General features: G+C 40.0%; 1 protein-coding gene and 1 non-coding gene across 2 annotated transcripts; both read right to left on the reverse strand.

Moving 5' to 3' along the window:
- Positions 1 to 566: 566 nt before the first annotated feature.
- LOC114605337 (sodium-coupled monocarboxylate transporter 1-like) lies at positions 567 to 24,924 on the reverse strand. The gene is made up of 15 exons (XM_028746487.2): positions 23,581 to 24,924; positions 21,810 to 21,875; positions 19,275 to 19,326; positions 17,912 to 17,979; positions 16,907 to 17,061; positions 14,837 to 14,977; positions 12,802 to 12,931; positions 11,922 to 12,010; positions 11,062 to 11,174; positions 9,101 to 9,168; positions 7,441 to 7,527; positions 6,393 to 6,577; positions 5,687 to 5,790; positions 4,491 to 4,576; positions 567 to 1,696 (listed from the first exon to the last, which is right to left on the reverse strand). The coding sequence occupies exons 1-15, from the start codon at positions 23,929 to 23,931 to the stop codon at positions 1,565 to 1,567; spliced, it is 1,827 nt and encodes a 608-aa protein (XP_028602320.2). The 5' UTR covers positions 23,932 to 24,924; the 3' UTR covers positions 567 to 1,564.
- On the reverse strand, positions 21,049 to 21,122 carry TRNAN-GUU (transfer RNA asparagine (anticodon GUU)). Its single transcript has one exon. It is a non-coding gene; the product is annotated as a tRNA-Asn (tRNA).

The following is a 24,924-nucleotide window of genomic DNA, read 5'->3' on the forward strand; positions in this document are numbered from 1 at the left end:
AAGTAGAACACTTCAGAGCAGATGAAAAACGAACAGCAAAAGCTACAGTATCAAAATGGGGATTAAAATTAAAGCAGCAAACAACGGGTATTTCAAAGTAAGTTAGGTTGCAGTGGAACATTTTAAGAAAGCTACAGAAACTAAAATAGCTGCTTCAAAAAATAGTAGAGTCAGAAGCTTTCTCTAATAGCATCCCCAAATAAGACATTTTGAACTATAGAGTCGAAAGAAATAATCAAGGTAAGACAAAAGCTAGAAAGGGGGCTGTAAGTAGTACGAGCAACTCCTAGCAAAAACAAAGGCCAAGAAACAGAGCAAATGTGAGCCTTTTCCAAGAATGATCAGTCAGTTAGAAACCTTTAGGAAGAGAAAAATAAGAAAGGGGAAAGAGCACTGACCATAAAAAAAAAGGATTTTCAAAAAGTAAAACTAGAAAAAGTTTTTTTCTTAGGGCAGTGCCTATTAAAAGCAAGTAGGGGGAAAGGGATTGCTCCCCTCATAAACCTGAATAATCTATTTGTGTTGTAGAGGAGCATGCAGCTGAGGAAAAAGTCCATGTAAACAGAGACAATGAAGGTCTTTTATTAAATTTTACAAAATCTAACCACAACTGAAGGGCAAAATATTCAGCATCCCAGGGAGTTTCAAATGAAGCTCAAATATTCACTTTGAATGAGAAGCACATCATATTTGACATGAAGTGTAGCCAAAATTACACAGAGTAAAATATAAAATACAATTATTAATGTTGAAGACAAGGAATATATAAATATAAATAAGATTTGGGAACAGTAGATCTTATTGTGAGGTCAGGCAATGAGGAGGAGGACAAACAGAATGAAGCTTATAAAAAGGGATTTTAATGAATAAGGCTTATTTTCTTAAGATGAAGAAGTAGAATTAGACTTCTTTTTAGAAGCATTGAATGCTAATGTTGTAGCAGCAAAATATGTAATGGCAGCACTGATAAGAGGAATTGGGGCAGTTTTCATCTGTGCAGGGGGGACATCTGGAGAATATCAAATTGTGTGGATTATGGCAGAAAGGTTGAATGTACAAGGCAAAGAGGGAACAAGTAGTTTACCAAGACAGCAGAGTGAATGGAATAGGATGCAAAAGAGAAAAGGAGGGAAGAGCATACAAAAGACAACAAAATCTGGAGTGTAGCATATTGTGGAAGATGCTACCATAACACTCGGTTATTGAAGCTTACTCCCAAGTAAGTGTGCACAAGACTGCAACTTGAAGTAGGTAAGTGAAATGGTCAGGTATATCCACAAGTCAGTTCTCATTGCATATTGAATTACATTTTAATTTCCAAAATTTGCTTCTTAGTACTTCCACTTTTTTCAGTTACATATTGTCCAATATATTACTTCCTTCAAGATGGTGTGAAGTTCAGGTAGGATTTGTCCGAAGTCCTGGATAGGGTGGGCAAATAAAATGTCTCACAGTAGTAATGACTATTGTGTGTGGGGGGGGGTCATTAGTTAAATTTTGTTCTCCATTCATAAGCATAAATGTCAAGTAGCTGCCAACTTCAACGAAGAGTCCAAGATGATTTTCATATATGAGCACCGTTGACTTTTTCCTTACTATCTGTGAAATCCATTTCAATATGATTGAAAGCTGGATTGTCAGTTCCTTCATCTGTCACAGGGAATGGTTTCCAGTTTAAAACTTTGATTTTCTCATCCTGGGGGAAAAAATAGTATTTTACTTTGAGGAGTAAAGCTTTTGTTATAAATATATAATGATTTATGTCCTTCCTATGCTTCCAGGGTGTTTTACAAAAACATAATAAAACGCAGCAACCAAGATAAAATATAATAAATTACACTACGTTAAAATAACAATACATTTTAAATCCTGAGAAAATAGAAGGATCTTTGTCGTCACCCATTATGGATGAAAGTTGCTGTAAAGCCGCCCTTCCCTTCCCATTGCTTTAGAAACACTGGTACAAATAACATAAAATAGGGTTGCCCTATTTCTAGAAGTTAAATTCAGGACACAAAAGTTGAGCTTTTTTAAGGCAAACAACCTATTTTCCTAAATTCCACCCAGAGACTATTTTCACCAGGCATAAAAAGAAATTACTTCTATTGTTCAGGCCAACAGTTGTGAGAAAAGATGACATAATAATAGAATCATTGCATGAGCTTTAAGATATATGACCACTAGAGAGAGCTATTTCTCTGTTTTAATTCTGTTGGTGGATTAGACAAGGAAGCCTAGTAGATTTATTTGCAACAAAAAGCATTGCACAAAACTACTGTTAGCAAAACTTGTTTGACAGGTTCTTTCTTCCCAAGGGGTTATGTTACAGATCATTCTTTAGCAGCTTTGGTCCCTTCTGTAATTCCGATATACCATTTTACACTAAAGCAAGAATATTCTCATAAGAAAGATATTTCTGTACTACACTGCCACAGCTGTTTCTTTAATAATGTACATACTGTATTTAGACTCATGGATTGGTCTAGGAGCATCTCATGTTGCCTGCACCATTGTTAAAACTAACAATGGTTTGAGCCTGATCAGTGTCTTTGATGGAAAAACACTAGAGCCCCATGCAACACCTGTTTATGATTACAGTAAATTTATTTGAAGAATCTTCAATATTTTTACCAACTAAACTTTTGACAAACTCACTAGATAGGGTATAAATTTCTTGAATGTGGTTTGATATCTCTTCCAAATTCTGTATAATCATGGCAATAAACTCCTTACATAATCTTCTATATGACATACGCAGTTTGGTGGTTTTTTGTTTTGATTTATTTTCACCTACACAGGAAAATTATGACCATATATAAGCTCATCCTTTGCATTTCTTCCTTATATGTTTTTGTAGTGGGCCACATGACTATTTCCTGCATTGCTACTGTCTAATGATATACTGTGTACAGGTGTTCACTTCATGGACACATGACAAAGCAAAAATGGCCTTCTCCTGCTTCTCCAGACGTCTAGCAGTACTGTTTGGTTCACTGTGCTGCTGACAACTTGCTCAATACATGATTACAGCTAACACAGGAATATTTTTACAAATATAAACACAGTAAGACATGAACTCCACACTTCAAGGTCTTCCCAGGTTTCACAAAGAATATTTCCTGGGAGGGCATCAAGTCTCCCTCTCTGATGGCAGGAAAATATTATCTTGGATCTGATTTTTCAGGACTCCTCCATATGGCTGTGGAAAAAGTCTGTAGCCAGTACAAAAAGAGGTCATCTTGGGGTCATGCCAGGACACTGTGGATCTACAGTGGTGCCTCGCAAGACGAAATTAATCCGTTCCGCGAGTCTCTTCGTCTTGCGGTTTCTTCGTCTTGCGAAGCACGGCTATTAGCGGCTTAGCGACTATTAACGGCTTAGCGGCTATTAACGGCTTAGTGGCTTTAAGAAAAAGGAAACAAACTCGCAAGAACTCGCAATCCCATAGGGAAATTCGCCTTGCGGAACGACTCAAAAAACGGAAAACCCTTTCGTCTAGCGAGTTTTTCGTCTTGCGAGGCATTCGTCTTGCGGGGCACCACTGTATAAGGTCCAATGCCCTTCCATTCCCTTGACAGTGGGGGACAAACTGAGGCAGTTTATTTCCTTCCCATTAATGAATAGAAGCAATAGGAGGGGGAAATGCAGCTTCAAGTCAGGGCTCCCCTGACACCTGAGGCAGACCCCAAAATGGCAGTCTTCTACCCATGAGGGGAGAAGAAATGAGGGAAGATCTACATCAAGAACAAGGGGGGAAGAAAGATCAACATCTGGAATCAACTTCCCCAGTGGATTCTGCTTGTGGATTTTCTGCTTTCCCCATGGCTGGTCTGGCCTTGATAATGGTAGTGCACATGCTTAGCATGCAAAATGTCCCAGGTTGAATCTTTGTTGCCTTCAGATATGTCTGAGAAACAATTATGAGCTAGATGAACCAGCCTCAGACTTGGCATAAGACAGCTCCCTATATTTCTAAATATGCAGACTTTCCACTCAGTCACAGGGAGTGCAGCTGGGCACAGGAAAGGGTGGTTTGTTTGCCTTTGGATATCCCCCTCTCCCACCTTTGTATTACTCTGCATGTAAATAAAGATATCACATGAAAATCAATACATATAATGTTGAAATATCGAAAGTGTCTGATACAGAAAACACCTGCTTATGAACATTCATGGCACAGTATATTTGCTGATCTATATAAGACTGTCAGTGGGAACTTTAGTAAAATGTTGCAATGTTAAGTCCTCCTGGCTCTGGGTTCGAGGCAGGTAACCAGCCATGGTTACTTCATTCTGTTCCATTCCATTCCCCTTCCCACCATCTGCTTTTAGTGAAGTTCATACATTCATAACGGCTACCATCTGGGAACAATGATACACCCTCAAGAAAATCCCCAAATATCCCTCCCCACTTACTAGGATAAAATGTAGATCCTAATAAACATGGATCTTTTACTGCCCAAGAAGAATGAAATAGAAAACTAAACTTACTTGTTTAGGTTTCAAAAATGAGAAATTAGACAAAAAGTCCTCTTTGGTGAGCATGAATTTCCGATCCACATTCTGCCGTAATCCTCCTGAAAAACATCCAATTAGTAGTTATTATTATTATTACTTTAATTTATTACCCATACTTCACCCTAAGCTCCCAGTGCAGGTTACAGCAATTTAAAATGCAACATTAACAATAATTTACAAAAGATAGAATCACAAAAATAGAGTGGTCCTGAAAATCTCAGCCAGGATAAAGAGGCCCATCCAAAACACAGAGATTATTACAAATAATGTTTATGTGGGGGAGAACCATATATGCTGCCTTGAGCTCCTTGGAGGAAAGCTAGGATAGAAATAAAATTAATAAATTATAAATAAAATTAATTTATTATTGAAATATATATATAACTTGGATTTCTGTTTAAAATAGGGGCATCCAATGTGATTTACATGAATAAAAGAGTAACTTTAAAAGTTAAAAACACTAACAGGTAACAAAAAACAGCAACGTAACAGATTAGGCAAGAACCAAATCAAGAGTAATGGCTAGCTGAAACAAGGATTGTCAGAGAATTCTGATGAAAACAAACAGGAGTGGAAATTGCCAATGTTCGCTTATGCAGAAAATAAATAAATCCATCCAAAATTATCAGTATTTGCTGCTGTTGTTTCTTTTAGTCCACAAAAGACTTGTAATTGCATATTTTTCCTCTATTGCATTGCTTTTCCTTTGCACTGAAATTAATGAAGTGGAATAATGAAATAACCATGTAACTTAAGTAATTATGTAAATTACATAATTTACCCAGTTTCACCGTATCAATGAAACAAATAATGCAGTTTTGGGTGAAAGATGAACTGCAGAGCAACAGAAACAGTGTTGCATGTGACAAATACAGAGGAAATGGAAAAATGAGGCCTTCTTCCATCCCTAGCTGAATCAGAAAAGTCTGTCACCTGCCAGCCTGCTTGGTTGCTATGCTACCTGCAGAGAAATGAAATATCCTTCTGTGCCACAATGGAAACTCAGCAAGCGGACAAAAGAGTGATGAGGCATTCTGCCTTTGTCAGTCCACTTGGTAGAAGGCCTTCTTTTTAGCTAACTGAAGGAGCTGTTTATATAGAGATGTGAGAGTTCAGTTTCTTTTAGAAAATAATCTTTACTTCAATAAAATTACAACCAATTAACATACCTGTTGAAAGGCTGACAACTATTCCCACAGCAACTGTGACCAGGGTTCCAATTGTGCTAAAGTACAGATAAGATAAGGAATACCAATAATCTGCAATGGCAGGTCTGCAGGGGGGAAACAGATAGATATATTGTTATTTTTCTACAATGTAAATCTGAAAATGGAAACTGATACATATTCCTTATTTAATTTAAATATTGTTGTTAAGAGGTTTTCAAACAGGGATAAATAATACAAATTAAACACCAACAATATCCAATAATCAAAACTGAACATCCAGAGAAAGACTTCAGTCAAAACATAGCAATTGAATACATTTTTGATCCAACATGCTTTATCCAGCTGAATAAACGGGTCTTTACTATGCGCGTCCCCTTGTTAGGGTTCTAGTCTTGTTTTAAATGTATTTGTTGTATTTGTGTTTTTAACTGTTTTTAATTATCTTACTCTTTTTAATTATTGATGATGATGATAAGCACTCTTAAGGTTTACTGTACATATATGAGATAAATGCAGTAGTAACATATGAAAACAAAAGTTCAGCATTTTCTGTGTGTGTGATTTGCAAAACAAAGTCCTTATTCGCCTCCCAACAATGCAAACAGAAAAAAACTTCTAATGTGATTGCATTTTGATCAGATGCTATTGGGCAAAGAACAGTAACATTTGTCAGCAACAAATAACATTTGACAGATCTACTATTTACCTCTCATTAGCTTGAGTTTCTAAGGAGCCATTCCAGTAGTTTTCTGTGCCTAGGGTGCTTATGTTGCAGCCTACCGTTGAAAGATTTAATGGTATGGCAGTACTGGGAAGTGGAGGGTATATCTGAGCTCCAATTCCAACCCAAAGGGAAGCTGTGAATCCTCCCATGAGACCTACAAATGCACCCTATAAAACAGAAAGATCAATCTTATTCAAACTTTAAAGAAAAGGGGGAAATGAGGGAAATAAAAGCAACCCGCATTAACCCCCATGCTCCATTGTTATTTCAAAACACAGGAAAGAAATCCACTTAAGGTTAAACTACACATTCTGTTAGTCACACATTTAGGGCTGTAGACACCTAAGACAAATAATAATAATAATAATAATAATAATAATAATAATAATAATAATAATAATAATAATAATAATTATTATTATTATTATTATTATTGGTTGTACCCGCCCATCGGGCTGGGTCTCCTCAGCCACTCTGGGCGGTTTCCAACAAAGATTAAAAATACATTAAAATGTCACACAGTAAAAACTTCCCTGAGGGCCTTCAGATGTCTTCTAAATGTCAGGTAGTTGTTTATCTCTTTGACATCTGATGGGAGGGTGTTCCACAGGGCGGCTGCCACTACTGAGAAGGCCCTCTGCCTGGTTCCCTGTAGCTTTGCTTCTCACAGCGAGGGAACTGCCAGAAGGCCCTCAGTGCTGGACCTCAGCATCCGGGCAGAACGATGGGGGTGGAGACGCTCCTTCAGGTATACTGGGCCAAGGCAATCCTTCATATGTGATACAGGTTTTTCAGGCTAAATGCTGATATTGTTAGCCTGACATTTGTCAAGCTTATGTGTTCCCTTTGTTCTGACTTGCTTGATTGCTTGCTCATGTGTGTGTGTTTACAATTTAAATTCATTTTGCATTTCACCATAGGGACCTTTTGGGATCAAAAAGGTTGCATAGAAAATAAATACATATCTATACAAGCAAACATACAACAGGCTGCTCTTCTGTCATAAATAAAATACAGGAAGAACACTTACCACAGGATTGGCAAAAGGACAAAGGATGCCCAAAGAAAACAGTCCCAGGAGGGGTCCACCAACCATGCCAAATATACTGAGAGCTGCCTGAGGAAAGAGTAAAACTAGAAATATCAGTCCTCAAAAACAGTGCTGCTGAACATTAAGAAAATGAAAACCAATGTTTAGCTTCCTTGTAATCACTTTCTAGACATCCTGAATAAATACTACTGCTGACGTACGCAGGTGATAGTAACAGGTTAAGCATTAAACAGAGAATCAGAAGTGACAGGTGATGCTTAACTTTCCTTAGCCACCATTGGTGCCAAAAGCCATTTAAGGGACGTGTGATTTAGAGCAGAGAAATGACACGTAGGGAAAGGGTTCTTGCCAAGTGTCCCTTTGCCTCTTTCTATCAAGCCCTCCTGAAAGTTTTTGTTTACCTTTTTTAAAAAAAATGAATGAATGTATGAAATAAACTGAAGATGAAAACATACTCAAGAGTGTTACAGTAGGTTGAAAGTAACATAAGCTTGAACATTATCATTAAACTTACTGTTCCAAAACATTGCAAAAAATACCCATTTTTATACAAATCTGTTCGGCTGGTTATGTGCATTCTGTTCGGCTGGTTATGTGCATTCATAATAAATTAGCTTAATCATAGTAACTATGGACTAATTTTTCTAAATCCATTCGAATATAATAGGAGATTCAAAAGGGGCTTTTAAAAGCCAATCTACTACTGTTATAGTTTGGCCTTTTATCGTAATGTCCCACTGATTTCAGTATCCGCTTTTTTAGCATTCATGGATTTTGATACATTGGCCCACCAGTATCAAATGAAAAGTAGCATGCTCTAGACTGAATATAAGTTTGCAATCTTAAAACAAGTTAGCTGAAGTCCTCCATTTTCTTATATTACTTGATCTAAAGTATGGAGGTCTGGCTGGAAGAAACATGGATCCCGTTGGGCCAGAGCTTCTCCGAGATTTGGTGTTCAATATTAAGGACCATCAAAAAAACCAGCAGAGAGGAATTGAGAGAGAATTAAGAGCCTCAGACGTGAGATCTCCAGGCTGATAGTAGACTAAGACTGATGGACATTTGTTGGGGACTGAAACCGGGAAAGGGGGGGTGGAGCTTGGGAATCCAAAGGGTACATAATTATAATATGCTCTGTTTTTATTTTGTTTTGTTATTTGTATGAAAATTGGGGAATTCGTGGAAGGGAATTTGGGTCGACTTTAGAAAAATGTTTTAAGAATGAGTATTGATGTATAAGTATTGATGTTTAAGTCTGGATAAGGCAAAATTGGTTTTTTAAAATGAACTAAATAGAAATAGGTTAAAAATTATGGATAAGGATTTGCTGAACTAACAATTTGAACTGGAATACAAGAAGGGGAGGTGTGGGGAGGTCAGGGAAATATGTTATTGAAAAATAAGTATTGTGAACTTTATGTGTTTTCAAACTTTTTTGTTTTTTCCTTTTTGATTCTTTTTTAATGTATTAAATTTGAAAACTTCAATAAATATCTTTTTTTTAAAAAATACTTGATCTAATTTAAGCCTTTTGCCAAAGTAAGCAGTTTGGAGTATAAAGAATAAAACTTAATCCATTGGTTTGTCCTGTTCTTCCAGTCAATTAATGTGAACTGAGGAATTATTAATCGCCTACCTGTAACAAACCTCCTAGAAGAGATGCCAAGGCAGCCATCGCAATACACACTCCACCATATAATAGACCTAAATGAGTGATACATACAGAAATGTCAAATGGCACCTATAAAATTCTGCACCTACAATCCATGAACCGTGAATTTAGTTTGCACCCATTAAAAACTATAGAAGTGTTGCACAAGATTTATAGAACGCTTGCTGCAGGTTTTGCCCTGTGGATTTTGTTTCACTGACTCTTGATAGCAAATCAACCATTGATAACAAAACAGCTAGGATTATATTTAGGAATAATCACAATCCACAAAAGATCATGTTCTTGTTTGCTTTGGGAAATAATCACATAAAAACATTTCAAAACCTACAAAGCGACACCACTGGAAATTAAGTGTTGAAATACTAGTCCTTACAAAGTAAATTAGAGTATTAGTAGTTAAGTTCACAACATGAATCATTTACATTCCTCATCTAATCCTCTAAGGAGATTGCTGTCTATAGATGAGTTCACTGTCCTCAAATGGTTTATAAATGCTTGATATTTTCATGATTCACTATCCACCATCCACACAGCTATAATTTGCAGCCAGGGAGTGACAGCCATGCACTAATCCTGCAGTGAGGCAAACTAGTAGTTTGTGCTAGCCACACATTCATCTATATGAGCTACTGTGCCCACTGGAAACAAGCAACAACATTCCAAAACTTCAGGAATGTTAGATATAATCCCGGGGTACGAATGCTGCCTTTACATATCACATCCATATTATACTTCATGCCCATTGCAATCTCATGTTGGTACTGCTGCTGCAGTTGTTAGCAGCAGCAGCAGTAGTAATAATAATAGTATATTAGTTATTTCGTATTACTAGAGCACCATCAATGTCCACAGAGCTTTACAGAATGCAAGTGGACAGGCCTGTAGCCCAAAAATCTAACAATGGCAGCCCTAGGAATAATGAAGTTTGGGGACCATTTTCTGAATGTGTCAGGGTAACGAAGGGTTCTGCATCCTGCAGATCCATAGCCACTCCAACATGTCGTGCCCCTGGGACGTCATGCCACACCACCACTGATACAATGCTGGCAACAGGTAATTCATGCTGGCCTTTGGGTGACATAGGTGTTGTCACATCAACAGACCTCATCTTTGCTGACAGAGCAGCACATACACCACTTCCTACGGCCAGTGGCGGAGCTTCATGTTCCGGCACTGGGGGCAGAGAACAGGTGGGGGCAGGGCTGGTGCGCATCCTGGGAGCAGGGTGCACCACCTGTGGGGGCGGGGCACCCCGCACGAGGGGGCAGCTGCAATGGCACGCTGGGGATTGCACTGCTGGGGGCGGGACACTCTCCCCCCCACTCCTCTTCCTCCGCCAGTGCCTACGGCCCCTAAGATGGTACTGACAGATTCACCATTGAGCAAAATGGCACTTACTTCTGAGCAGAGGGGGGTGCTGAGTCAAGAGTGTGCCATAGGGGGCACTGCAACAATGAGAACAGAAGGTGGGGGTGCACCAAATTTTGGTGTTGCACAAGGCACCGCTGAAATTTGAAAGCCCAAAGTCTGCCACTGTTCGGAGTAAATATGGATAGTGTTGTACTGTAAATTACCCTGACACTAAATTTCAGCATTGAATATCTGCTTGCAAGCCCTGCTTGCTTAATTTTCTGATTGTACAGCCGACTGTACTGTATTTAATAGGTGATATGAATAGGCTTGTGTACCTGCTTAATAGCAAGAAGCAAGATAATTCTATAAGACAGTCGATAATAAAACAACCTTGATTATTCTAATAGTTCATTTAAATAAATTCCTTGAATTATATTTAAAAGTTACCTATAAAAACATGTTAGAGTAATATAATGTTAACTTTATCAACATTAATGGAAACTATAAACGCCATAATATCTGAGAAGAAAATAAAGACTTGGCTCCTGTAGCTTGAAAAGATAAAGACTTACTCATCCCCATAGAAATCCAAGATAATTTCTTTTCAGTGGGTGATCTGAGGTAAGGTTTAATGAGGTCTTCTACAGTCACAGCAGCTAAAGCATTGATGCTAGAGGACACTGTACTAAGGAAGATGAAATACAGTACATTTTAATTTTGTACCTGCTCAGAATAGTGTTTCACTAACGCATTAATAACTAGCAGAATAATGAAGCAGTGAATGTGATCTACAAGTGATATCAGGAGAGGCTATAACTACAAACTTTTGTTTCTGAGTGGTATCGTAAGTTTCAGTGGAATCTCAGTAAGGCAATTCTTTGTATGTTAAGCAGATAAAACAGCTTTATTTCTCTGCAAATCCTATATCATCAACTTTTGCCTTATTAACAGTAACAGATCAGCAGTAATATCTCAGTGCTCACATCCACACTGAGTAAAATAAGCTCTCTCCAACTGAAATAGGCTCCCATCAATTAACCCAATATTAAGCGCTTTTAGAAAGAAAAAGAAAAAAAAGGTGCCAGTACTCACCATTACAATAAGTAAGTGCCATACTGTTAACATTTGGGGAAGGTGACGGTACTGTGTACCCTTGAGCACTCCCAGAAAAAAGCACTGCCTATATTTATATGTATTTATTTACTTAGAGAAAATCCAGCTATGTTAGGTGGGGCTTACTTCCAAATGTGAGTATACAGGATTGCAGCCGATATATCTCTCCCAGAAGGATTCCCTTATTCTCAGGGAAGTGGGTAGAAGACTGAAGCCTATATTGATTAATCCACTGATTAAATTTATAAAGGTTACTGTAGTCATCTGAATTCATTAAGAACATTTCCCCCTTACTCCAATGGATTCAGGATTAATTTACCTTAATGTTCCGCTATAGGCACTAGCCACAAAAAGTCCTGGCACACCTGGAAAATCGCGTAGAATATCCAACACCAAATATGGCATGAGCTGAAAAAAGCAATATACATAAAAATTATAAAATCATTTCAATTTTGTTATAGAATCATTTCAATTTTGTTGTCTTCCCCTCATTTTTCTAACTTTCACTTTCTTCATTCTTTATCATTTCTCTAAGCTTAAATACATATACATTTAAATCTTTTTTTCCCCAGCACAAGAAGTTAGGTACAAAATTGGAATTGGAACCTAGAATAGCATTCATTCATGTATTGAATTATGCAAGATCTTTTGAGGACACTGGCTCCAAATATGTAATGGCATTCTTTCTTCAGGGCTGGCCCTACCATTAGCCAGAGTGAGGCAATTGCCTAAGGCAGCAAATGGTAGGGAGAAGCAGCAGCAGCAGCAGCCGCCACCAGCTACCTATTTCTCCTGAGCCTCTTGGCCATTCCTTTCTGTCGGAAATCATAACTATGTGTGCCAAATAACAAAACCAACCTGCTCCTTTCAGGTGTGCTGAAGGACACTATCCCATTGCTATTGTTGTAGTAAGATTTACCTGCCAATCCAATCAGTTCGTTTACTTGGAGTAGGGGGAACAGGAGCAAATATTTTTTCCTCTTTGCCTCAGGCAGCAAAATGTATTTGGCTGGCCCTGACCTTCTTTCCAATGAGTGGTCTTGTGACTTCACCTAGTAAGCCCATGTACTCAACATCACATCTCAGTGCCAAACCAAAAACTACAATGCTAATACAGTACTTTCTTTTGCTCTTCTAAAGTATGTACGTATGATAATATTCTATATTTCTATAATGTATTAGAAAGTTAAATACGAAACCTGGTCTGGTGCTGAAACACATTTTGCTGTCCAGGGGTCACAATCCTTATAAATGGAGTACATTGCTAATCCAGACAACACTGCACATGCAAGAATTGCCCATAGTCCCAAGAGGTTTATATAAAGAGATCTATGAGGAAATAACAACATTTTTAATCTTGGGAAGTTCCTGGTAAATCACAGTTATAGTATTGTGTAATTATGCGCTGCACTGTACCTGAACTCGCTTCCTCTTTGGCAGCCAAAGAAAATAGAACCTTAGTTAGGTAACAATGTACTTACTGGTATATTTAGCTAAAAAGGGAATGAAAAACATTCAATCATGTGTGTGTTTGTGTACATGTCGCTAAAACAAGCTGTCACGTGTCACTTGGAGGAGCTCCCGCTTGCCATTGCTGCTCTGACATCACTGCATGTTCATAGAGATTTTGGCTTTATTACTAAGAAAAGGGCTCTCCTGCCTCTTCTTTCCCATGCCAACTCCCAGTGCGCCCGCCCCCCAGTAGCTACTCATGAAGATCAAGAGACCCCTGGGACAGGGTGCAAAAGGAAATGGGTGGGGATTGGGAATGTAAGTGCCTTCCATTCATTCAAGAGTACATTTAAACCAAAGCTTCTATTTACTGAGCCTCGCCTCTGAAAATCCCATTCATGCCTTGCTCTGATTGCTGAGCAGGCACCACATACTGCCTACACATTTTCAAGCCTACACATTTTCACAGTAACTACAATAGCTAGACAGCTTGGGTCCAATACACAGAATGGCTTTATTGTTCTTTGTTCATTTCTATTTCTAAGATCAGCCAGGAGCACTTTCTATGGAGACTGAACATCTTTCGGTGGCGTTGCATCCCTTCCTGTAGTTTCCAGCAACCAGCAACTGTTTTTAATCAAACTCTAGTATAAATTGCTAGTGTTCTGGTCTGAGTACAGTTGGCAGGCTTTGCTTATGGTATTTTAAGATGGGGGAAGTCCTGACAGCTTTTATCTAGAAGTGTTATTCTAAGCAAGTATGTGAAGAGTGTCATTTCTGTGAAGCGACAAAAGCAACTTTCCCCTTACTGTTACCATGGCACTAGTCAAGATCCAGCATTGACTGACCCTGATCCTACCTAAACAAATTAAAAGGTGAAATTGACTTGGCCTGGTCTTATTGCAACTAGCTTCTTGTAACATTCTTCAATAGCAAGGCAATATTGAAAGGCAAAAGCATCGTTCTTTTTTGGTGTCTATGCACCCATTTTTTTCACATATTAGTATAATTACCATTATAAAAGAAATGTAGTTCTATCTTAAATTTGTACAGAAACACGTTGCAAATCTGGTACTTGTTACAAAATTCATTTTTTAAAAAATTAAAGTAAATGTGTGTATTTAGAACTTTAGTAAAGTATTTACACCTTTATATAATTATATTTCCAATGGTAATGCTTTTGTCAGCAGAAAACAGGAAATCAATTTTTGGCAATTCCAACTCCCTTGGCCTTCACACCCCTCCCTAAATATGATCTAGAGGTACCTTCCAAAACAGATTACAGGAGCTGTGGGGCAGGTGGAAATTGCTGAAAACTGCTCCCTCCCTGTTCAACAGATAGATGGAAGCCTTACCATTAGCAATACCATAGGATACAGCCCTAAGGAAATCAGTTGGTAATTGGTGCTAATTATTATTGTTGTTGTCGGGGATGCAATGGTAAGTAACCTTTGATGTAATAATTAGGATGGAGTTGTCCATATAATAAACCAAGATTCATTACTGCATGGCTCTGCACAAGAGTAAGCTGTATTTGTAAATGCACAAGTATTTATACCATTTACAATTTTAAAAAAGACACAAAGCTACAAACTGCTATAATTTACCCTAATCTAATTGTTCATGTGTATTTGCTTTTGACAAGGTTCACAAAACAGAAAACAGGTCATTTATATCTTTTATGACTAGATTTTTTAAACCCATAATATCAAGAATGCAATTTAAAATTGAAACGTTTTGCAAAGAACAGAATCTGCCAGTGGGTCGAAATAACAAACTTACAGCTTTGCTTGGAATAGGGTTTTGCAGGCAATGTATCGCTGAACTTGAGACTGGTTGATTCCATATATTCCAAGCCAGGTGAAAGTCCCACCTACAATAATTGTCCAGAATGTATGCCTTTGCAAAGGATCAGGGTTAAAACTAAATTAAAGGGAGGGAAACAGAACTGTGAAAAAAATGGTCTTTAGATTCTTTCCATGTTCACATTCAATTTATATACAAGTTCTCAAACAAATTGAAAAAATAACAATGGTTAAATATTAAACTCAACTAATAAGAAAACACACACACATTATTTGAAATACATAATTCAAGATGCAATAGTTCCTTATGAATAAGAGCATTGGTTGTATCATGGTGGCTTTGGACTGGTGTAGGGTTGTCATACACCAGAAGCAGTGTCTGGGCAGAAATCAGGAAAATGTTTAGGAAAATCCAGACATATGGCAAACTGTGTCGGCAATGTCATGTTTGCTAATTTTCCTTAATAGCTGGAAAATGTCTTTTTTTTTTTTAGATTTTGTAAAAAAGCTCAACAACTTTTGTGTCCGGACTTTCACTTTTTGAAATATGGCAACCCTAGACTGGTAGCAGGGCATCCCATTTTCAATCTATGCATTCATACAGTCCAGTGATTCTCCTTTCAGCACTAGGTCACTGAAGGTGGCAGGGAATGTTGACCCAGGCAAGATCACACCCATACCTGATGAGTTTGCTTGGGAGATGTTTAAGTGAGATGGCATCCCCCAAGTGCCACCTTGGGCTTCCTTGGCAAACTTGCCAGTCACAGGAGCAATGATCCCTCCTGGACCAGCACACTCCCCACCCCGTCTTTCAGCGACCTGGTGCTGGAAGGAGAAATGCCACATGGCTGTAGTGCTCCCTCTCACTGTCACTTTTTCCTGCCACTGCCTACCTCAGCCACTCTCAAGAACTTGGGGAAGGGCTACCTGGGAGGAACTCAGGAGGTACTTGTGGAGTAATCAATAGGCACCTTACCAGGCCTGTGGCCAGCTAGATGTGGCCAGGGTGGGCAAGGGTTCAAAGCACAGCTGCAAGGAACATACATCTTAAGACTGCTGCAGCTGAAGTGAAAACTGCTCTGGAATCAACATGGAGTCCAAGATGTAGAGGATACAAGATAATGTATATAAAGTGTCTGTCGCAATGAGTCACTGAGAAGTCACCTATTCTAGACCTCAAATTACCAGTACTTGGAAGAAGTAAATCAACTGACACTACACTGATGCAATGGTGGTGGTGCAGGAGGAGGGTTGCTCTGCTACCACAGAGTGATCTCAGAAATGAAGTCAACCCTATGCTCAGTCATTCAAATAAGTCTCTCTTCCATCTGAGTTTGGATGAAATGTCAAGGCTGCTGCTTTATCAGCTATGGTTCCCTGCTCATCACCAGAAATGTACAGGCTTAGTTAGTAGTGTTGGTTAGATAGTGATAATGCTTGTCTGCCACACTGCATCCAGTGTGGCCTATTCAAGATTTTCCCTAACTCAATGTAGATTTTTTAAACAATTTTTTTCAATCTAAGGTTTTGGCACAAGCACATTCATTGTTAAGGGTAATACAAAATTATAGCAGTTCTCAAACAAACCTTAAAGCTTCTTAGAAATGCAGAAATGACCCCTTTCTGCAAAGTGAATATCTATATTGTTTATGTTGCACAAAAAACTCTACTTTTTTTATTCATGAAAGCTTTATAAGATAACTACAGTGGTACCTCGGGTTAAGTACTTAATTCGTTCCGGAGGTCTGTTCTTAACCTGAAGCACAACTTTAGCTAATGGGGCCTCCTGCTGCCGCCGCACCTCTGGAGCACAATTTCTGTTCTCATCCTGAAGCAAAGTTCTTAACCCGAGGTACTATTTCTGTGTTAACGGAGTCTGTAACCTGAAGTGTATGTAACCTGAGGTACCACTGTAATAACCTTGCCCTAAGCATATACCTAGAATAAATGATACTGATTACAATGATGCATAAGTTAAATAATATATTTAAGGTTTAGTTGCAAAATTCTGCTGTAATACTGTAGCTGAAACAAATAAAAAACTTACTCCCAGAAATTTAATCTTCCTCCATGGTAGGAATCATTTAGAATTGGTTCAATGCCATGTTGAACAACCACAGCACGTATAATCACAGATGTAAAACCTGCTACCATGATTCCAACTTGAAAAACATCCGTCCAAACTACTGCTTTTAGACCACCCTATGTGGAGAAAAACAGATAGATTAATATACAACCCAGATTACTTATTTGTCAAAAGAATGTATCAGAAGAGATGAGAAGGGAATCCCACCTCCACTCTCGGAGAATTAATGTTCTGAAGGACCTAATAACCTCAATGCACTTCTCTAACCAAGCCATTCCACTGCTGTGGAGACAACACAGCATCACCAGCTTTGCTGCACCCAGAGGCAGCACTACCAACAGAGCCTCCCCTGCCACTTGTAAGGCCTTGGGTGGCACTCTTTTAGGTACTTGTGTTCCAGCCATTCAAGACTTTGGGTCTGGTACTAAAACTTTAAATTGGTCGTAACAGCTCATGAGCAGCCAGTGCAGTACTTTCAGAACCCATGACACATGATCCCATAGGGCTCCACCACTCACCAATCCTTCTGCATTTGGCTTTGAAACTGTCTCCAAGGCCAGCCCCTTGTAAAGCACATTGCAGTAGTCTGGATGGGGAGTCACTACAGAATGGACTACTGAGCGAACTAGCTTAAACTGGGCATAAGCACTCCTGCCCACTGAAGCCACCTGGGATTCCAGTGGCAGGTTGGAATCCAGGAGTACTACCAGACTACGAACCTCTTCCTTCAGGAGGAGAGCAACCCCTCCTGAAAAAGGTTGTCCACCTAATACTCAGATATGAGAACTGCCCACTCATAGCACCTCTGTCTTGTCAGGGTTCAGCCCATCCCTGCTTCCAGGCACCGGTGCAAGACCTTCGCAGTGTTAAATAAAATAATTTTATGGGGTGCAAATAATATTATGAAAATTTGCATTCATTTTTTAAAATATTTATATGCAATAATAAAATGAATTTTAAACATACCAGTGTGCAATAAAAGGTGCAGACTACTCCTGTTGCAACCACTGCACCCCACAGGTCAAATCCTGTAACTAGAAAAGAAAATATAAAGTGTAAAGGAATGAGGGTTTTTTATGGTAGATGTTTATTTTGGTGTTTGAACAGTAGATACAAAGAGCACTGGAAATAATTCTTAGTGGTGATTAATTACAATTTGGCCTTTGATCATTTCTTCCATACAGGCTTATTTGGAATTATGCCCATAAAACAAACTCTGCACAACAGATGCTATTGACTATGTTAACTAAATAGAACCTGCACACAGAGGCAACGATATCAGATCCTCTCAATAAACAACAATTAAATGACACCAATATCATGCTCAGCTCATTAGCTGCCAGAGGTAGTTGACTTGCTGTTGCTGGAAACAAAATTATAGGGTGGATGGACTTTGCTCTGCTCCACCAAGGCAATTCTAATTTGACCTGTAAGGGTGCACTTTATGGCTTGCCAGATGTTTGATAATCATCCTGATTTATAGCCTACCAAGACTCCCTGTGTAGGGGCTAGAACCATGGTCCCAAGACATGTCCCAAAGCTGCCATGCTGCCATAGAAGTTGCCATCCGAAACATCTTGAAAGCACCAAGCTAGGGAAGGCTGGTCTAAAGATGCATGATATATAAATCTTTCTGAAACTAAGAAGGTCATAGACTGGTGATTGACTGGATGGGAGACTTTCTGAGAATACTGTGTGGTTGTCCTTGAGTTCCATCATGGAAGAAAGACAGGTTATACATGTAATGAATAAAAGTCAAGAAATTGAACATAAAAAAATGACTGCCTTGGTGATTTGAGTTGTGAACCCTTGCTGCAAAGATATACTTGATAAATAGTTTCATAGATATAGTTTTAACTGTTTGGCTTATATTTATTGGTTTATTATTATTATTTTATTGATTTTATTGTTTGAATATGACTACTGCCCTTCTTGATGGATCTTGTCTAGAAATGCAGTGAATAAATCAAGAAATATAAAAATTTGAATTAACCATCCATGTATATTTTTCAAGAAATAACTATACTACATAGTTTATGCATTTCCCCCTTTAAAATCCACATGAAACCATTATTCCACAATATTTAGGGTCCATTAAGCCTAGAATATTTATAACATTATGTTGTATGGTAATGAAAGCAGAAGTTAGCCAGAAGTTACTTCTCAAAGCATAGCTGCTGTTCTGATGCTGGAATTTTAGATGGACAAATCTTTGCTGAAGTCAGCAGAAATATACAAAGGCTTCATAATAGGTCTTGCTTTATACAATAAATGATAACAGATATTAAAGAATAAGCTCTGTTACCATAAATTCATTTATTCATCTTACCTTGATTTAAAGCCAAGGCTGGGGCATAAATTACAATTCCCGTGTATAATATCTGGAACAGAGGATACAGACACAAACAAAACATTTTAAAGATCATCCCATTTTATTGCTAAAAACAAAACCTTCATACAGGAGCAGTTTCACTTTTTAAACAATTTTTAACACTCTCAAATACTCCACTTTCCTTTCTCTAAAGCGATAAAAGCTTCAAGAAGTCTTTAAAAGACTTCGGAACTTTTAAGCTTCAGAGCTAGGCTTGTTTTACTTTGTTGTAGTTTACATTCTATTATTCCTAATAACAGTGATGGGCGATTAGTAAATGTTGATTAGATATTGTTATTTTTTTACTTTGTTTCAATGTACATTAATAAGAATTTGGGTTCGGTTGATGACAGCTAAATAAGCTCTTCAGGAGGTTAACAAACTTAGAAGTTTGGGAAACTGGATGACTAGGAGACTGAGGGTTGCAGGTGCTGTAACAGAGGGGTTCCATAGTAGTTCCATTCCTCTCTACAGGATCACTATAAGATAGCAGATTCCCATTCAGCCCCATGGCATTCATGCTGTGAATGTCCCACAGGTTTCTGTTCTATCACCAATGCTATTCCATGTTTGCATATTTAATAGCATTCCTATACCACTTAATCATCAAAACCTCTAGACAATTTACATAAAATATACATTAAAATTACCAAAAAAAAGTCAGGTGCTAAAAACAAGTTAACCAGAACGTTTTAATACTGGAATAAAACCAGCAGTTTTAAAATATAATACAATGTAATATATTAAAATTTATTATAACATTACAAATTAAAATTTACATGTCTGAGTAGACTAACTTATACAAAAATGTTTTTAGCAAGTGCTGAACAGAGTACAGTGGTACCTTACTTCTCGAACGTAATCTGTTCTGGAAGTCCCTTCGACTTCCAAAATGTTTGAAAACCTTCTGATTGGTGCAGGTGCCCTGGAAACAATAGCTGACAGCTGCATCAGACATCCAATTTCAGAAAAACGTTCGAAAACCGGAAAACTTACTTCTGGGTTTTCGGCGTTTGGGAGCCGAAATGTTTGAGTACCAAGGCATTCAAGAACCAAGGTTCCACTGTACAACAAAAGTACCTGCCTAATATCAATGGGCAAGGAGTTTCAAAGTATAGGTGCTGCCATCACAAATTATCAATTCCTTACAGGTGCAGAACAAATATTATGTGACATTTGCAGAAGTGCCAGGTCTGCAGACTGAGGTATGCAGGTCGTACCTTGGAAGTCAAATGGAATCCATTCCGGACGTCCGTTTGACTTCCAAAACATTCGAAAACCAAAGCGTGGCTACTGATTCCAATCAGAAGCTGTGGAAACCCCACTGGACATTCGACTTCCAAAAGAATGTTCGAAAACTGGAACAGTCACTTCCAGCTTTCGATTGTTCGGGAGTCAAAATGTTTGAGAACTAGGCTGTTTGAAAACCAAGGTACGACTGTATAAATAAAATAAGAATGCTTCACACTGTAGCATAGAATTGTAGAGTTGGAAGGGACCCTGAGGGTCATCTATTCCAACCTCCTGCAATGCAGGAATCCTGCCCACAGCTACCCTTGGACAGTGGCGGACCTGGCTGCATGGGCACCCGGAACGGAGGCCATGCCATGCACCGGGGGGCGGGGCAATCCTCCGCATGTGGCTGCAGCGGCGCAATCCTCCAGGGCAGTAGGGCGAGCCCCCCACGGTGTGCCTTTTTGTCACCCCCCTCAGAGATGGCACCCTATGCCCCTGCCCCTGGGTGGGTTTGAACCACCAACCTTCTGGTTAACAGCCAGATGCACTGACCCATTGTGCCACTTGGGCACATGTTCAGTTCAGAGTTCCTTTGACAGTTCCTTAAGTATTTATGTCTTGTAATGAGTTACCACACTCTCAGTGATTTCAGCGGGGCAAGGATTACCCCTGTATGTTCCTACCTCATTGTAGTTAATATAAATAACTATATTGAAGCTTGTTCACAATCTCACAACTGAAGCGTCTAATGTCAAGCTTATATTACAGCTACTATTTGCGGTAGATAAAACATGCTTCATATACACTAGGCTAAATAACAATTGATGGCATTCAAACAAGTTTTACTCAGAGTAAACCTACTGAAATTAATGAATATGACTAGGTTAAGTTGTGGAACTTCTTTGGCACAGAGGTATGTTTGTAACGTTCACTATTTGGCTTTCATTGAATGCTGAAGATGCATCTCTTTCTATCTTTTTAGCCTGGCCTTTGATACTTGAGATGTCTGTTTTCAGGACCCATCCTATTCCTATGGCTGTAATTTGTTTTATTGGTTTTTAATTTATGAATTTTACGTTGTTGTTGTAGTAACATGCCCTGGGACTCACTGGTGAAGGGCAGATAATAAATTTAAGAAGCAGTAGTAGTAACAGTGATTTCAGTGGGTCTACTCCAAGTAAAACTTAATTGAATACCACCCAATTATTTTGATTTGTACATTTCTTAATATCTGAGGTTCTAAATCAATGTGCTTACCGTAAGTATAATGAAGAGAATTGTCCCACACAGGCGGAGGTATTTATTAAATCGAAGTTCTAAATACTGTAAAAGTAAATACATAAAACAGTAATGAACAATTTTTATGTAGTTGTGAAGGAACAGTTCATTTCACATTGAAGAAGATTATATTAAACTGGAGGAGAAAGGAGTTGATTTTCCATTTATTATTTGATTGCTCAGATCGTAGTCAATTTTCCTTATTTTCTTTTGCCTGCTGCAGCAACTATATATTTATTTATTTAAATATTTATAGACTACATTTTCATATAAAATATCACAAGGCAGCATACAGCCTAAAATACACAGTAAAACCAAATTAAAAATGTGAAAGACATCAGTAAACGCTGGTTGGCAAAGAATCTCAGGTATGAAAGTCCCATTTAAATCATTCTTTTTTTTACAAAAAAATTATAATCTAAGCATGAGCAGGGATGACTCTGGACAGATAGTATGACTAATGGCCAGGGATGACGGGAGTTATAGTTCAGCAACAGCTGGAGGGATAAAAGTTCCCCACACCTGCTCAATTGGGAGAGGCTGTGAAAGCTCTGGATTGGCATTTGAATGCAGTAGTGGACTAGATGAAGGCAAATAAACTGTGCTCAACAGAGGCTCCTTGAGTGGGTGGTTCTCATGTCTAGAAGATAAGTTACCTGTTCTGGTGAGGTTCCACACACTCTCTCTCTTAAGGAGCAAGTGTGCTGCTTGTTGTTTCTCCAGACCACAAAACTGCTCCTTAAGGGTGCAATCTTTCACCTCTCCAATTCCCAGACAAGGAGACGTGGCCCAAGGAGACCACGATGGATTCAACTTCAGCTTATTGTCTCTCATCCGGCCCACCATTGCATCCAGGCACTGATCCAGAATCTGCACACCTTCTCCTGACTCAGATGTTACAGAGAAACAGAATTGTGTAACATCAGCATACTGATGACTATTCACTCCAAATCTCATAATGACTTCTCCAAATGTCTTCATATAGCCCAGAGGACAAAAATGAGCCCTGTAGCAAAAATGATCAAGCTGCTATGGGGCCAAGAAATCATCACCTAAAATTGGAAATGGTCTCAGAGATGGGTGCACTGTTTTACAGTGGTTTTTGCTCCTGAGTGAGAGAGGTTTGAGAGTGGTGGTGGTGGTGGCAGGGCATGGGTTGGTTGTCTTTAGTTGACTGCAGTAAGATTTGTACGTTGGCAAATGTTTGCACAAACATGTACCTACATGTGCAGCCTAATTCATAAACCAGGCACTTGGATTTCACTAGTTTACCACAAGAACCGGGTAAACAGATCTACAAATATTGTTTTGGGATTTTCATTGATTTTTCCTTTGGCTTTCTACATGAAGATTTCAGAAGACTCTTTAAAGTTAATGTTTTCCAAACAGAAGGCTGAAAAGTGGGGCTACAAGATGGAAAGTCCTTATGTGTTTGTTGTGCCCTGTCCCCTGTGTAAGAGTGTGTGTGTGTGTGTGTGTGTGTGTATACTACAATGCGGAAACGAAATGTAAATTTACTATTTTAAACCAGTTAGAATTTATTGATGTTTTCATGGATGCCCTTTGCTGATTTTATTTGCATTTGTTGCATGCTGCCTTGAATTGTTTGTGCGTGCAGGTTGTAAATACGATGATCCAAAGAGCAGAATCGGAGGTCCTGACTGCGAAGGAACTCTCTTAACCCTGAAAGCAACCTCGGGAGGTTCACCAACTGCGCCAGAGAAAGTTCTCAGGAGTCCCCTCCTCCTACCTCGTAGGTGCTGGTGATGCCCAGGCGGTAGAAGACGGGCACGAAGACCTCGGCGCTCAGGATGACCACCAGCGCGTAGGTGATGGCGAAGACGCTGAACCTGGCCCCGAAGCGGTACACCTCCGACGGGGTGCCCAGCACCGTCACGGCCGACATGAAGCTGGCCGTCAGCGACAGCGCCACCGGCAAGGCCGACATGCTGCGGCCCCCCATCAGGAACTCCTGCGAGCTCTTCTGCCCGCCGCCCGCGAAGGCGTAGTACACGCCGATGGCCGCCGAGATGAGCAGCATGGCCCCGAAGACCACGTAGTCCCACGTGCCGAAGCCCCCGACGGCTTGGCAGCCGCTCATGGCGCCCGGAATGCCGGCGCTGACAAACAGGAGGAAGGCGCCCACGGAGAAGAAGGGCTGGTGCCTTCAGGAAGGACGGCGCTTCTCTTCGGCGAAGCTCGCTGGGAGGGAGGCGGCCGCCTGCTGCCTGGTGCAACTCTCTCTCTCTCTCCCTCAGCGCGAAGATGCTGGGCAGGCCGGCTCCTCGCGCGCTCTTCCTCTTCTCCAGGCGCCCCCGCAGTTCGCGCGCTCGCTCGCTCTCGGCACGTGCCCTTTTGGCGCGGGAAGCGCTTCTGCTGCTTCTCCGCACCCGCAAGCGCCCACCGGAGCCTCCCGGTTGCCCACGAAGACCTCCGGCTTTTCTTATCCGCTCCACTTTTTCATTACCTTCTTCACTTCTTTTATTTCTACTCCGCACCTTTCCTTTCCGCTCTCCCTCTCCTTTCTAGTACAGTAATTCCCTTCTTCTTCTTCTTCTTCTTCCCTCACGCGCCTCTGCGCCTTCGCTCCTCTCAGAGGAGTCTCCTGGAGCGAGAGGTGCCGTCCAGCGCTGCTGCTGCTGCTGCTTCTCTCAGCGCAGCCCGTCTCTCTTTCCTCGCCCAGCGCCGCAGGAAAGCTTGCCTCGTCTCCGGTCTCGTCGCCTGCCTTGCGCGGGAGTTCAGCGGCGAGGGACAGCTCCCGTCTCTCTCTCTCAGCCTCGAGACGGAGCCACAGGCAAGGGGATTCCTCGTTTCAGCACCACCAGCGACTCGGCCGGAGGCAGCGCGAGAGGGAGAGCGCACGAGACAAGACCCAGGTAGGCTTGGGCGACAGAGCAGCAAAAGTGGCGAGAGCTGAAAGCAGCCCCGCCTCCTGCAACTGGAGGAGGACGAGCCCCGCCCCGTGGAAGAGTGGTGACTCTGGTGGATTCGCCTTAAAGGAAGTAATTGACCTGAATTCAGAGGGGAGCCTCCCTTCGTTATTCAAATCAAAACGCCTCAATTCCCATAATCAAGGGCTTAATTCCAGCAGAGG

The sequence above is a fragment of the Podarcis muralis genome, chromosome 10, assembly GCF_964188315.1.
Source record: "Podarcis muralis chromosome 10, rPodMur119.hap1.1, whole genome shotgun sequence".
Lineage (NCBI taxonomy): Eukaryota > Metazoa > Chordata > Lepidosauria > Squamata > Lacertidae > Podarcis > Podarcis muralis.

What these genes read in the sequence shown, in the direction of transcription:
- LOC114605337 (XM_028746487.2), bottom strand. Translation starts at nt 23,931, where the DNA reads ATGAGCGGCTGCCAAGCCGTCGGGGGCTTCGGCACGTGGGACTACGTG. An exon ending in TTGGATTTCTATGGGGATGA is followed by an intron (nt 9,169 to 11,061) that starts GTAAGTCTTTAT and finishes TCACTCATTTAG; the next exon opens with GTCTATTATATGGTGGAGTG. An exon ending in GAAACTCAAGCTAATGAGAG is followed by an intron (nt 5,791 to 6,392) that starts GTAAATAGTAGA and finishes TCCCCCCTGCAG; the next exon opens with ACCTGCCATTGCAGATTATT.